Source organism: Lepus europaeus, chromosome 23, assembly GCF_033115175.1.
Source record: "Lepus europaeus isolate LE1 chromosome 23, mLepTim1.pri, whole genome shotgun sequence".
NCBI lineage: Eukaryota > Metazoa > Chordata > Mammalia > Lagomorpha > Leporidae > Lepus > Lepus europaeus.
This window is the reverse complement of record NC_084849.1, coordinates 13,132,371-13,147,682: the sequence shown is the minus strand read 5'-3', so window position 1 is coordinate 13,147,682 and position 15,312 is coordinate 13,132,371. Positions and strand designations below refer to the sequence as shown.

The 15,312-nt window shown below is 49.6% G+C and overlaps 1 protein-coding gene across 2 annotated transcripts in view; it reads left to right on the top strand.

The window, feature by feature from the left end:
- The window catches only part of FBXO21 (F-box protein 21), a 44,808-nt gene that overhangs the window by 1,167 nt on the left and 28,329 nt on the right, over positions 1–15,312 (top strand). For both annotated transcript variants that reach the window (XM_062182677.1, XM_062182676.1), the window contains exons 3-5: positions 1,351–1,445; positions 11,580–11,701; positions 14,952–15,098. In XM_062182677.1, coding sequence (XP_062038661.1) covers positions 1,351–1,445; positions 11,580–11,701; positions 14,952–15,098 — 364 coding nt within the window. The remainder of the gene's footprint in view (positions 1–1,350; positions 1,446–11,579; positions 11,702–14,951; positions 15,099–15,312) is intronic.

The window sequence follows — 15,312 nt, the reverse complement described above, 5'->3', positions numbered from 1 at the left end:
ACTCTATAGATCGCTCCCAAAAGGGCTGACGGGATGAATGCGATTCTGCTGTCTGGCGTTGCGGGTTGTACCTGGTGATGGACTGCATTTTTTGTAAAGGGACAGAGAGTTAAAAAGCTGCCTGTACGTCAGAGTTGTAACTCCCTCAAATAAAATGATCTTGCAAAGGCTTTCTTTTCAATAGTGCTGAAATGCATGGTGGATTTTTTTTTTTTTTCTCATCCCGGAAATGTCTCCCACAAGTTTCTGTATCCACTCCTAATGCTTAATTCTTTGCAAATCCAGAAAACAACTTGTCAAATGATACTTATTTCTGGTCCGGGGTCCTAGAACGGGCGCCCACCTGTTTTATTTCACCAGCCTGGGTTTCTGAAGATTACTTCTGATTTTCTCATTTCATTGCTACTAATGGAGTTCATACATTTGAAAGATTTTCAAGGCTTTTCAAGTTTTGAAGAGGAAAATTTGAACTCTGGACAAATTTGAACTCTTTCTCCTTGTGCAGAATAAAAAATAGACATTCCCTCACCTCATTCGCTTCTGTAAACGTGTATTGGTGCAAGGAAGCGGATTTTGTGTTGCACTTTGGAGAAGCCACGCCTGGGCTGACAGTGTCGGTCATCACAGACTGCGAGTCGTGGGGTGAAGCCTTGCACGCAGCGTCCGGGCGCTGTGCAGGTTTGGTGCTGCTGGCCGCGGGCTGTGAGGCTACGACATCCACGGCTGCAGCAGCCGGTTTTGTGTGTGTGTGCGGTTTGAGCTTTCTCTGCCTTTGTCTGGTGATGAAGAATTGTGTTTGTTCCTTTGCTCCCCCTCTCCCTGTCCCATGCTTAATTAGAAGTGTGTCAAGGACTTTGAACACAGCGGGAGTATACTTCAGACTGATCCGTGGGTGGGTGATTGGTTTGGCTCTGGACCCTTCTATCCCTGCGTTCCCAGCATGCACACGGGTTGACCTGAAACATCCTGGCTGCTTTTACAAAGAAAAGTAGGAGAAGTCATCTTAAAGATCCTAAATACCCAGCAGGCTAGAGGAGTTGCCTCCTCCTTGGCTTATCTCACTGGCCCTCTCTCCTGGTTGGTACAGCTGATCTATGTGATGGGAAGGACTGATCCTGAACTGTAGGACTTTGTAGCTGTAGTTCTGGTTACAGTTAACTTTTCTTCACCTTTTAGAACCTGCAGTCTATGGAAACACAATTAATTTACAAGTACCAGATGTGAACAGATTAGGAGCATGTGGAATAGCTCCGAACAGGCACGTTCGTCGGCCACTCAGATTGGTGTGTGAGAGTGACAGCTGCGTTAGTACGCACGCTTGAGGCCTGTTGATGTCTGTCTTCCTCACAGGTTCCTTGTAACGGCTTCAGTGACATTGAGAATCTTGAGGGACCAGAGATATTTTTTGAAGATGAACTGGTGTGTATCCTGAATATGGAAGGAAGGTAAGCCTAGCTTTAGCAGGTTTTTTTTTTTTTTTTTTTTTTGCTTTGTTTTAATAATAACCGCAGAAGGAATTGCTGTAATGTGTGTGGCTGAACCCCGGAACATGTTTTGATATATAAGGAAACTTGGCAGAAATCCTTTCGTAAAGTGAAGGGGATTAACGTTTAGCTGTACTGTGGGTTGTGTGCTGTTCTTTGTCGCTTGTATCTGTTAACGTCATTCACTAATACATTCTTCTTTTATCACCTATCTGCCTACCTCTATCAAATTTGCTGGCTGCAAATTGGATCTTTTTTATTTTTAGAAAATAATCTTAGGCATGTCTTAATTTGATGGAATCTTCTTTTTACAGTTTGTAAGTTTTGCTATGAACTGATACTGTTGTGAACTTGACCACCATAAGTACTCGGTTGAGCCTTTCTTTCATCTCCTGATCAGTACACTGTGTTCCTTGGATGCTCTCCTGATCAAGAAGAACCCATTATCTCTTGGTTGTTGCTTAAAATGTTTCTGCCTTCTGGGTCTGCTGCAGAGGTCCATTTCTAGATTACCTGAAAGATGCCTTGGCCTCCAGCCCAAGCTGCCTGGGGGAAAGAGTTTGTGCTGTGCAGGTTCTGAAACTTAACTATGACGAGAGAGGAGAAGGGCAGTGTAGGGTCTTCCCTAAGAGAAACCACTGCAAGACAGCCGGGTAACAAGGCATCGACTATTTTGTTGCTTTTAAGGGGCTTGGGAGAGAGAAATCTCTCCGTGGGACAACTATGGGAGAGAGGTAAGATGTGTCACTATTCTAGGCCTTGGGTGAGTTCAGATGCAGAGGTCATTTTTCCGTTTCTATTTTGGTTTATCTATAAATGAATTGAAGTATGATCTAAGACTCAGTATCACGCAGCCTTCAAAATAAGAGCCGACCTGTGTTTTGTACACGTGTGAAATCTGTTGGTGTGATCTCCCCCGGGCCCTCCTCGCGGTGTTGGCTTCGTGTTTGGGACGGGCTGCTTTTTCTGGTTTAGGCTGGTTTCCTCTTCCTCTCTACTGCTTCCGTTTCCACTGGCCTTCTCTGCCCCACTCCCATAATTTTTAGTGACAACCTGGGTTGCGTTCTTCCAGGCTAATAGATAGTGGTATGCGTGGGGGAAGAGAGGGCATTATTTCACAGCATTGGGATCTTTTAATGGATACTTTTCTACATCCTTTTTTCTCATTCAACATTACCTTATGGAAATCTATCCTAATCAACAGGTAGAAAATCAAAATTCACTTTTGTGGTTGGTTGCCTCCTGTTTTTTAGGGTATATGGAACTGCCCCCTGTTGATGGACAGTCACTTTCTTTTTCATTTTGTATCACTGGGAAGAGTAACGATACTTCTAATTGTTTCTTTTCCTCTTTTTTTTTTTTTTTTTTTTTTGAAGATTTTGTTATTTATTTGAAAATCAGTTACAGAGAGGGGAAGAGACAGTGAGAAGGAGATCTTCCATCTGCTGGTTCACTCCCCACATGGCCACACTGGCCAGGGCTGAGCTAGGAGCTTCATCTGGGTCTCCTCTGTGGGTTGCAGGTGCCTGGGCACTTTGGCCATCTTCTGCTGCCTTTCCCAGGGCACTAGCAGGGAGCTGGATTGGAAGCTGTGCAGCTGCAGCTGGGATATGAACAGGTGCCATGTAGCATGCTGGCATCACAGGTGGAGGCTTTACCAGCTAGGCCACAATGTCGGCTCCTTCTTTTCCTTTTTAAAAATATTTATTTACTTGCAAAGCAGAGACAGACTTTCAGTTTTCTCTTTCAGTTGGATAATATAAAATATATAATATCATATATGCATACAGAAGAGTAAATTTACGTGCAGTTTCAGAGAAAAGAATTAGAATAAGATTGGGAAACTTGCATCATTATATATATTTAAATATTTATTTATTTGAAAGCAGAGTTACAAAGAGGCAGAGGCAGAGAGAGAGAGGTCTTCCATCCACTGGTTCACTCCCTAAATAGCCAATGGCTAGAGCTGAGTTGATCCAAAGCCAGCAGCTTCTTCCAGGTCTCCCACCTGGGTGCAGGGGCCTAAACACTTGGGCCATCTTCTTCTGCTTTCCCAGGCATAGCAGAGAGCTGGATCAGAAGTAGAGCAGGCGGGACTCAAACCGGTGTCCATGTGGGATGCCAGCATTGCAGGCTGTGACTTTACCCGCTATGCCACAGTGCTGGCCCCATCATGATATATTAAAACATATTATAAAGCTACTTGTAATCAAAGCAATATAGCACTTAAATAAAAATCAATAGCAAAGGACAGTTCAGAATTAAAAGTAACTTAAACTCTGGGGGAAAAAGATGAATTATTTAATAAATAATGGTACTAAACATGACTGAAGGTTGGTCCATCTGGAAGGAAGTAAAACTTGTATCATACACCAAAACAGATTCTAGAGGATTAAACTAACATTTTGAAAATGATCACTATGAAAATCCCTCAGGAAAGCAGAATTTACAGCCTAGGGAGAATTCCTTTTTTTTTTTTTTTTTTTTTTTTAATTTTTATTTGACAGAGTTATAGACAGAGAGAGAAAGGTCCTCCTTCCGTTGGTTCACTCTCCAAATGGCCACTACGGCTGGTGCTGTGCCGATCCAAAGCCAGGAGCCAGGTGCTTCCTCCTGGTCTCCCATGCAGGTGCAGGGCCCAAACGCTTGGGCCATCCTCCACTGCCCTCCTGTGCCATAGCAGTGAGCTGGACTGGAAGAGAAGCAACCAGGACCAGAACCGGCACCCATATGGGATACCGGTGCCGCAGGTGGAGGATTAAGCAAGTGAGCCACGGCGCCAGCCCCGGGAGAATTCCTTAAGCAAGACCACTAATGCAGAAGCAATAAAAGAACATAGGTAAATGATCTTGTGATTTAAAGAAATAACTTCGGTGTGACCAGAGAAACCGTTCGGCAAAGTTGGAGTTCACAGGATTCTTCAGAGCTTCCTTAAAGGAAATGACAGGCATACGAGACAGGCATCGGCCTTGCAATTACAGCCGCTTTCCCACATGAGTCCCGATGGTCGACTCTCCAGGCGCTGCCTCCTGACTTGGGTTTTCTGCCAATGCAGATCGCAAGGCTGCAACGATGGCTTGGGTGATCGGTTCCCTGCTGGCCACGTGGCTGGGCCCGGTCTTGGGCATTGCCAGCATTTGGGGAGTGAACAAGTGAATGGAGTGCTCTGTCATTCTCTCTCTACCTCTCAGAGAAAAATCCTTTTAAGAAAAATGTGTAAAAGATAGGACAGTATTCACAGAAGAGCAAATCTAAGTGATTGACAATCATGTAAAAAACCTTGCCATCACTATTCAAAGAAATGACAGGGGCAGGCGTTGGGCGCAGCAGTTAAGGTGTCACCTGGTTTGCCTGTCCTGGAATGCCTGAGTTCTGATTGCAGCTTTGACCTGAATTGTGTTCCTGGCCCCTGGCTTCAGGCTGGCCCAGCCCTGCCTTCTGCAGTCATTTGGGGAGCAAACCAATAGGTGGAAGAGTTCTCTGTCTCTCCCCACCCCCTCTCTTCCCCACCCAGTCTGTCTCTTTGTTTCTTTCTGCCTTTCAAACAAATAAGAATAAATTTTAAAAACTATAGACCCAAGTTTGTGTTAAAAAAAAAAAAAAGAGAAAGTTAAGGTAACAGTGAAGATTCCTTTTTTATTTATCAGTTTGGCAAAAAAGACTGAAAATGCGTAGCCAGTGAAAACATGCGTTGTTGGCCTTTCTAGAAACAAGCATCACGAACATGTTGGCCTTTTCCTGCCATGCATTTTGAACCCACAGCAGGTTGTTTCCTATGGCAAGGGCTGTAGCACATTGGAAACATTCTGGGGATGCCGGCTTTTGTGGCGAACCTTGTTTGTGTTTGTTCCGTGTTTATCGTTTGGAAATGGAGAGCATAAGAGGAGAGAGGGCCGTTTCCCGTGACGCCGATACAGCCGTCTGCATCCCCTGCATTGGCAGACACTTCCCGTCCCTGGTGTTCTGTAGACCTTTCTGTCCTCCCGTGGATGTGTGAGCCAGCTACGCTCTATGGAGAAAACTGACCCAGCATGACCAGTATTGAACTATGTTTTAGGAAAATTACTGCATTTTACACAGAGAAGTCCTTTGGGTATCCAGGCCAAAAGCTGAAGTCACAAGGAAAAGAAAATGACAATATTGGCCGGCGCCGTGGCTCACTTGGCTAATCCTCTGCCTGCATCGCCAGCACCCCAGGTTCTAGTCCCGGTTGGGGCGCCGGATTGTGTCCCGGTTGCTCCTCTTCCAGTCCAGTTCTCTGCTGTGGCCCGGGAGTGCAGTGGAGGATGGCCCAAGTGCTTGGGTTCTGCGCTGCATGGGAGACCAGAAGGTAGCACCTGGCTCCTGGCTTTGGATTGGCGCAGTGCAGTGGCCATTTGGGGGGTGAACCAACGGAAGGAGGACCTTTCTCTCTGTCTAACTCTGCCTGTCAAAAAATAAATTAATTAAAAAAAAAAGAAAATGACAATATCATCAGACTTTTCAGTAGCAATGCTTTATGCCAGAGGAAGAAAGAGTAATGTATTAAAGATATTGAGGACTGAAAGAAAAGGTTAGCCAAGGATTCTTTTTTTTTTTTTTTTAAAGATTTATTTATTTATTTATTTGAAAGTCAGTTACACAGAGAGAGGAGAGGCAGAGAGAGAGAGAGAGGTCTTCCATCCTTTGGTTCGCTCCCCAATTGGCCGCAATGGCCGGGCTGTGCTGATCCAAAGCCAGGAACCAGGAGCTCCTTCCAGATCTCCCACGTGGGTATAGTGGCCCAAGGACTTGGGCTATCTTCTATTGCTTTCCCAGGCCATAGTAGAGAGCTGGGTCAGAAGTGGAGCAGCCGGGTTGCAAACCAGCACCCATATGGGATGCCAACACTTCAGGCCAAGGCGTTAACCCGCTGAGCTACAGCACTGGCCCCCAAGCCAAGGATTCTTATGTCCAGGCAAACTGACTTGCACTTATGAAAGGCTGCAGACCAACTTGGCTTGCAGGAACTCAGGACTTCTGGGCCCTCCCTGACAACACTGCGAGAAAGTGAACTTCGAACAGCCCAGAAGCCCAGAGTGGCACTGACGTGGGGACTGGTGGTGAGCGTTAAACATGCGTTTAGCTGTAGAATGGAAGCCAGATGTGGGTTCTGCGTGTAGATGTGGTGCACCTGTTTAAGAAAGCGAGCAGACAGTGCGGGAGAATGTATTCAGAATGTGTAGCTGTCTTCAGTACTCGTGAGCAGGATGACACTGTTAGCCTTGGTATTCTGAGGCTGAGTGTGTGTGTGACAGAGAGAGAGAGGGAGAGAGGGAGGGAGGGAGGGAGAGATGTGGACAGAGGCAAATGAATATCTATATGATATTCTGTCATCTCTAGTATCCTGGAGAGGCAGAGTTCCCTTGGAATAAAGAAGATGCTGATATAAGATATAAAAAGGTCAAAGCCATTTACTTCTGAATTTGAACCAGAAGTGTCAGTGTGAAGCCTGGAGGTTTTTATATGAGAACATTTCAATTGTTTGGAAAAATGGAATTAAATTTGTTTAGTTCGGTGCAAAAGTTTTTGAAATCATACATATGAGGAACCTTAAAAAAAAGTCCATGGAAAATGTGTATTATGTAAACACTATACATGAATTTTAAAACATTTTCTACCAAAATATTTTAATTTGATATGTCTCAATTCATTTTTTTCTGCAGATTTATTAAAGTGCCTTTATAGTATTTTTTATGGTCTCATTGCACCTACAATTATTTGTCTGTCTGCATGTTTATAATCCTTCCCATATCACAGGGGCCTCATCCACACTGCTCACTGCATGTCCCGAAGGTGTGTGTGTGTGTGCGTGCGCGCGTGTGAGAATGTGGGTCTGTACAGGTACCGGGCTCACTAGCTCTGTCTACTGAGAAGGTCTAGAAACGTTAACCAACGCAGTAGAAATGTCTTCCCTGGAATCCAGATTGTGGTCTTGGTACACCATCTCTCCTGAAAGAAGCCAGGGTTTGTGGAGAAATGACTGATTCTCGGTCTACTGTGAGGCATGTGGGAGAGCCTGGGGCACCAGGGAGGCCTGGAACCAGGTGGCGAGACAAGTGACCGTTCCTCGTGTCGAACGGATGGGGGCTTCCTGGCGTGAGAGGAGACGCTCAGCATCAGTGTGGGCGGTGACTTCAGTGGACTGAAACCGTGACACGTGCTAAGATCCATGGATCGAGGCGCTCATCACGGGGGGACAGAAGGACCCCAGACCGATGATTTGAACAATTACAAGGGGAAGGAGGGGCCAGCGCCGTGGCTCACTTGGTTCATCCTCCTCCTGTCGGACCCTCGCCAGCAAGGGTCCAACGCAATCACGACACGGTCACTGTTTCTCGGTTCTCAAGGAACTTTTACTTGTGGGGGCAGAAGGAAAGAGAAGGAGGAGCTCCAAGCCCAATTCCCAATGTCCCTTTATACCCCAAGTCCCGTGGAGCATCCGCTCCACAGCCAATAGCGGCTCTCTTCACGTGCAGTTCACGCTGGCATCGTCCAATCAGATGAAAGGACGCGTATAGTCTCGGGTCGAAAGTTCATCTGTTTCACCTGGTTCTTCCTAGTTGTTTATGCAGAGTCCGTCCTGCCTCAACTTCATCTGTTTCACCGGGTTCCTCCTAGTTGTTTATGCAGAGTCCATTCTGTTTCATCTGTTTCACCTGGCTGTTTTCATGGGCCTTGTGGTCGACCGATTGCTGCAAGCTATGCAGATGAGGAGGTTCTCACAGGTGGCCAGCCTGCGGTTCCCCACACCTCCTGTGGTGCCGGCACTCATATGGGCGCCAGATTCTGTCCCGGTTGCCCCTCTTCCAGCCCAGCTCTCTGCTGTGGCCTGGGAAGGCAGTGGAGGATGGCCAAGTGCTTAGGCCCTGCATCCGCATGGGAAACCAGGAGGAAGCACCTGGCTCCTGGCATCGGATTGGCATAGCTCCGGCCGTGGCGGCCACTTGGGGGGTGAACCAATGGAAAAAGGTAGACCTTTCTCTCTGTCTCTCTCACTGTCTAACTCTGCCTGTCAAAAAAAAAAAAAAAAAAAAAAGCTATGCCAAAAGGCCACGTGATTCTAGAAGACGTAGTTGCACCACAATGTAAACTTGGCTTTTAATTCTGTTTTTCCGTGAACATTTTGAAATGCCCTCATGTACTTCTTTAAGCGGCTCGTTTGTTTCACGTGATGTTTTAAATGGACAGGTTTACAGCTCCCAGGTTAGAAAGCAGGTACAACAGCTGTCTACAACAGCTGTCTACTGGATTTCCTCTTCCTCTGTGCAGACTGGCGAGCCCTTTGTTTCTTTGTGAAGTCAGTGGCAGGAGTTACTCCCTGCGGCTGTCCCGTGCCTTAGAATCCTGTGTGTGTGTGCTTGGAGAAGTTCAGTCACTCGGTTTACTGAGCGTCTGCTGTGTGTCTGTCGGCGTGAACGCCCCCAGGTGTGCTGTGGAGCCCACGGTGTGGGAGAGGCGGGCGCTAAGCAAACAGGTGGATACTCTGGCCTGAGCACGTGGAGAGCGGCACAGAGCTGACTGGTCAGGGAAGAGGCCGTGCCGCCGCTGAAACAGCCGAGGCAAAGAGCCCTCTCCCAGGGGCGTCTGAGCCGAAACCAGGAGTAGACGGTGCGGGGGACAGCGCGCACGCTTCCTGCGCAGGAACGTTCCTTCCGAACGGCACGGGGCTCGAGGGTGTGCACAGCCTGCTCACGGAACACGGCGCCGGGAGCTAGTGCGCCCCGGGCCTGAGGCTAGCGAGAGCAGTGAGAACTGACGTTAGGAGGTGATGAGGTGAGAGACAAGGGGCCGGTCAGGTCCCCCGTAGTACTTGGGCTCTCGCTTTGAAAGATTCGGGAACCCATTGGAGAATGGAGGTGGAGGCCTGTGGTGCCGTGCCTGGCTTCGCTTTGAGAGAGTTGGGAACCCATTGGAGAATGGAGGTGGAGGCCTGTGGTGTCGTGCCTGGCTTCCGCTTTGAGAGTCGAGAACCCATTGGAGAATGGAGGTGGAGGCCTGTGGTGCCTGTGCCTGGCTTCGCTTTGAGAGTCGAGAACCCATTGGAGAATGGAGGTGGAGGCCTGTGGTGCCGTGCCTGGCTTCACTTTGAGAGAGTCGGGAACCCATTGGAGAATGGAGGTGGAGGCCTGTGGTGCCTGTGCCTGGCTTCGCTTTGAGAGAGTCGGGAACCCATTGGAGAATGGAGGTGGAGGCCTGTGGTGCCTGTGCCTGGCTTCGCTTTGAGAGTCGAGAACCCATTGGAGAATGGAGGTGGAGGCCTGTGGTGCCGTGCCTGGCTTCGCTTTGAGAGAGTCGGGAACCCATTGGAGAATGGAGGTGGAGGCCTGTGGTGCCGTGCCTGGCTTCGCTTTGAGAGAGTCGGGAACCCATTGGAGAATGGAGATAGAGGCCTGTGGTGTCGTGCCTGGCTTCGCTTTGAGAGTCGGGAACCCATTGGAGAATGGAGGTGGAGGCCTGTGGTGCCGTGGCTGAGCCTTGTCACTCGAATGCTGCTGCTGTTTTGAGGACAGGCTGTGGAAGAAGGTTCGGAGCTGTAAGGTTAGGAGGCCGCTGCTGTGAGGGGGTAGGAGGAGTCAGTGAGCGGTGGCAGTGTTCGCCACTGTATCCTGGAGGTAGCCCGGTGACAGCGCCCGCCGGCGGACTCTGTGTGCCTTAAGAGGGAGGCCAGGGTGCTCGGAGGGCGGAGCCTCACTAGGAGGTGCGGCTGCCTGTTTCTGAGATGGGGTGGCTGTCGGGGGGAGAAGTCTTGGGTGCTCCCAGATGTCCACGTCGGGTGGGAAGTAGCAGGTGGTTATCCAGTGGCTCTTCAGAAAGTTCGGAGAAATGGAATTAAAGGAAGTTGACTTTGGTGCAGATGTTTTTAAAATCCACAGTTTTTTCCATAATACAACTTTTCTGTACGTTATGGAAAGAGAACTTTTACACCAAAATCAACTCATACTGTTTCCATGGAATTTTGGAGTACCTTTGTACGGGTCTGGAGTTGCAAGAACACTGCTCTTGAAAATAAACTGGGCTTGGGGCTGGAGCTGTGGCGTAGCGAGTAATGCCTGCAGTGCTGGCATCCTGTGGGGTGCCGGTTCGAGTCCCAGCTATTCCACTTCCGATTCAGCTCTCTGCTATGGCCTGGGAAAGCAGTGGAAGATGGCCCAAGCCCTTGGGCCCCTGCACCTGTGTGGGAGACCTGGAAGAAGCTCCCGGCTCCTGGCTTCGAATCAGCCCAGCTCTGGCTGTTTCGGCCATTTGGGGAGTGAACCAGCAGATAGAAGACTTCTCTCCTCTGACTCTGCCTCTCTGTAACTCTGCCTTTCAAATAAATTTTTAAAAAAGCAAAAATGAACTGGGCTTGTCGGTGTGAACAGGTAGTACCTGACACTGTGAGCTGGGCGAGCCGGCAGCGGCGGCACTTGTGAGGAGCCCCGTGTCCTGCAGAGGTGCGCCTCGGCCTCGGCCACTTGCACACCTCTTCCTTTGCCTCCTGAGGATGGGCAAGCCAACCTGAGGCCAGAGCCAGAACCACCACTCAGATCCCAGCAGTGCAGGCCGGTGCTGGTGCTGGTGCTAGTGCAGACAGGCCACCACTGGGCCGCGACTGCCCTGACACTGAGCCCAGCACCGTGAGCCGCGTCTGTTCCGCACGCTGTGATTATCACTGGTGTGAGTGAAGAGCAGCTAAGTGAAGCTTTTGTTCCTTTTTTAAGCTTTACTTATTTACTTGAAAGTCAGAGTTACACAGAGGAGAGTCAGAGAGAGAGAGGTCTTCCATCCGCTGGTTCACTCCCCAATTGGCCGCAACAGCTGGAGCTGCGCCGATCCAAAGCCAGGAGCCAGGAGCTTCTTCCAGGTCTCCCACGTGGGTGCAGGGGCCCAAGGACTCTGGTCATCTTCCTCTGCTATCCCAGGCCACAGCAGAGAGCTGGATCAGAAGTGGAGCAGCCGGGACTCGAACCGGTGCACCTATGGGATGCCGGCACTGCAGGTGGTGGCTTTATCCACCACACCACAGCGCTGGCCCCAATGTGAGATTTTAAAGTCTTAATTCTTATCGACTTGTTTACGTTTATTTTTTCCCAGGAAAGCTTTGACCTGGAAGTACTACGCAAAGAAAATTCTTTATTACCTGCGGCAACAGAAAATCCTGAACAATCTGAAGGCCTTTCTTCAGCAGCCTGATGACTATGAATCGTACCTTGAAGGTGGGTCTTTCCCCATCCCCAGTGGTGTTCCCACGGGAGGAGTGGGCCTGAAGAACCGTCCCCGGGGAAAACTCCCTGCTGATGGCGGATGCGAAGCAAGCCAGGGACACGGTGTGACAGGGAGAGGCGGGCTGTGGGATGTGGAGTGGAGGTTTTGGCAGAGTGAAGCTGCCAGCTAGGGAGACAGGGCCTTTCAAGGATGCACAGTCGGGTCCGAGTCAGGGAGCACTGGGTGAGCGAGTGCCATGGGCCTGCCGTTCTGAGCTCTCCATCATTTCCACGTCAGGGGCAGATGTCTCCACTTAGTGTCCATGTGACCACAAACAAGGCCCTTGGGCTGTGGGCGGAGCCCGCTGAGGACAGCGTGTTCAGTGAGGAGAGAGAAGCCAGCGGACAGCAAGGTGAAGGGAGTAACCTCGTGTTCTCATTAAGTCGAATGGGAACAAAGTGTGACTTCATTTTTTAAAAACTATTTTTAATTCCTGGCATGTTACATAAACACTCATAAATCGTGGTTATGAAATATAGTTTGTTCACGCTCTCTCCCTGCTCCAGTGGTTTCCTTGATTCGAGGCTGTTTTGCCCTCTCCCGGTTTCTCCTAGTCTTGTCCCTGCTGCGTCTCTTCTCGTGGGCACCGCAGCTCCCAGCAGCATCACTCTCAGTTGTCCTCGCCTTCCTGAACCCGTCCCCCTCGCCCGCCCTCAGTCAGCCTGTAGCACACCCACACCCATCCAGCCCGAAACCAGCCTTGTCCCCACTCCGGGGAAGTGAAGCCGGCGGCACAGACAGCTGACTTTCTGTTGAACATTTCTACCTACTTTTCAATGCCCGTAAAAAGCTGGTCCTCTGCCTAGCTCCCAACGCTTCCTGGTACTTTACAGAGTGTTCCCTTTGCCTCAGCCAGGCCACTGTCCTGACGGACACCCCATAAGCTCACCACGTTTGTGGGGGCCCTTCTAATTCCCTCTTGAAAAGCCCACGCACCCTCCAGGGCTCAGCTGCACTGTCACCTCCATCATGTCCTGACCGGCTGGTTGCAGATGGAACCCCCCCGAGCAACTGCCGTGGTGTCTCACGGTAAAAGTTCTGTGTCTCTTTCTCCCACTGCTCACTCAGTTCCTTCTGTCCCTTGTGAGACCCGTGGTGTGGCGTGCTCACTCTGCACCACGCAGGGCCAGTGCACGTGCTCACTGGTTTTGTGAGAGCCCAGTACCAGGGAAATCTGTTTGCATTGCTTAAAATCTCTGCCTCACCACCCTTACTCTCTCCTACATATTGGAGTTGGGAGTCATCCTTCCTTGGGTTTATTTCACAGTCAAGAAGCGTTTGATAAGCACTGTTTCCTGTATCTATGTATGAAAACAAATTCGTGTTCATCTTTTTCAAATACAAATTTATTATTTTGAAGCAACACACCCAATGAGTACTGTAGATAGACGTTGGGAAACCACGCAAGGGCTTTCAGGTCGCTGAGTGGCCGTTGGTGCCAGCCTTCTGTCCTTGGTGACTCGCTAGTACAAAGCCAGCACCTTTGAAGCAGGTGTAGCCGTGGGTGAGCTGACTTAGCAGCACAGCATGGACTCCTTGAGCCCGCAAGTGGAGGCAGCCCCAGGGAGGCCCGGCGCCAGCCCTTGGCCAGTGGCAGCACTAGGACTGGGTGTGGGCCTCTTTTTTTCTTTTTTCCCCAAAGAAACCTGTTATTTAAGGAATACAAACTTCATGCATTTCATAAGTACAACTTAAGGAATGTAGTGATTCTTCCCAGCTCCACTCATCCTCCTTTCTCTCCCATTCCCAGTCCCATTCTCCACTGAGATCCGTTTTTTATTAACTTTATATACAGAAGACCAACTTTATACTAAGTAAAGAGTTTAACAATTTGCATGAAAAAATGAAAAAAAGTTCAACAGTCGAGACAAGGGCTGTTCAGTCATTGCATCTTGAAGTTAATTTCACTTTTTTTTTTTTTAGAAAATTAACTTTAAAGAAGCATCCAAGAATGAAACATCTTTTGTGAGCACTTAGACATAATTATAACACAACTCTTTGAGGACAGAGGTCCCACATGGGAAGTTAGTGCACAGTGACTCCTGTTGTTAGTGTAACAATTACCGCTCTTATGTACGACGTCAGTGATCTCGCGAGGCTCTTGACGTGAGCTGCCTAGGTTATGGCAGTCTTTTGAATAGTGTGGGTCTCTTGATGCCCGTTCAAGTGCTGTCACTTCCTTGGGGTGTTATAGGGGAATCAGGACCCTGAGCTGGTCTGAGATCTCCTGACTTAAAGATGACTTGAGAGCTGGCACTGTGGCTCACTTGGTTAATCATCTGCCTGTGGCGCCGGCACCCCAGGTTCCAGTCCCGGTTGGGGCACTGAGTTTTGTCCCAGTTGCTCCTCTTCCAGTCCAGCTCTCTGCTGTGGCCCGGGAAGGCGGTGGAGGATGGCCCAAGTGCTTCGGTCCCTGCACCCACATGGGAGACTGGGAGGAAGCACCTGGCTCCTGGCTTTGGATCGGCGCAGCGCTGGCCATAGCGGCCATTTGGGGGGTGAACCAACAGAAGGAAGACCTTTCTCTCTGTCTCTCTCTCACTGTCTAACTCTACCTGTCAAAAAAAAAAAAAAAAGGTGACTCGAGGGCTTTTCAAGTGAAGATTCCTGTACCCTGATGCTGTCCGATCTCAGCACAGGCTGCGGAGGTGGGGATTTTTAAGAGGTGGGGTCTGCACCGTGCTCTGGGCTTCTCAGCTGCGCTTCTCCCGGCCCAGCCGTTTCTTCGATTTCAAAGTAGGGATCTCCAGAGCCCGTCTGCCTTGAGAGGTGCACTTGGTTGGGATGTCCTGTCACCAAGAGCTTTTAGCTTTCTTTGAAGGGGTAAAGGAACTGAGTTTTCAGAGTTGTTGGATTTTGAACCTGTAAGAGTTGGGGAGAGGTGTAGCCTGAAAAGCTCATGTGACGTTTGTTCCTCACTGTAATAAGAAATGGGAGCGTGCCGTGTAGCACACGGTGTTTGGAGTCCATGACCTCTGAGAAGGGTTTGGATCACTGGGGAGGCGGAAGTGATGTGCAGTCTCCTTTGTTACGACTGTTTGTTCCTCCTCCTTAGTGTGTGAGCGGCGAGGCCTAGCATCCAAGGTGGAAGCTTCTGCAGGGCTGCTGTGAAAGCCACGGCCCAGGGTGTCTGGGGTCCAGTGACGAGCTGGTTCCGAACAAGGTGGAAGTGAGATTTACTCCGTGCCTCTTGTTCTCCAGGCGCCGTGTACATCGACCAGTACTGCAATCCGCTGTCTGACATCAGCCTCAAAGACATCCAGGCCCAGATCGACAGCATCGTGGAGCTTGTCTGCAAAACCCTCCGGGGCATCAACAGTCGCCACCCCAGCTTGGCCTTCAAGGCAGGTGTGGAATCACTTTGGAGCCGGCTGTACTTGCAAAAAAAACCCCGAGGAGTAGGGCCGTCCGGGAAGTGTGGCAGTGTGCTCCTGTGATGTGACGAGCACTTGTTCACTGCAGGTGTTGGAGACCCAACGCTGTCTCCTCTGCCTGCTAGAGCCACTGACAGGACAGCATGGGAGTGGTTAGGCGGTTGCCCGTATCTGGGGTGTCAGGGGTC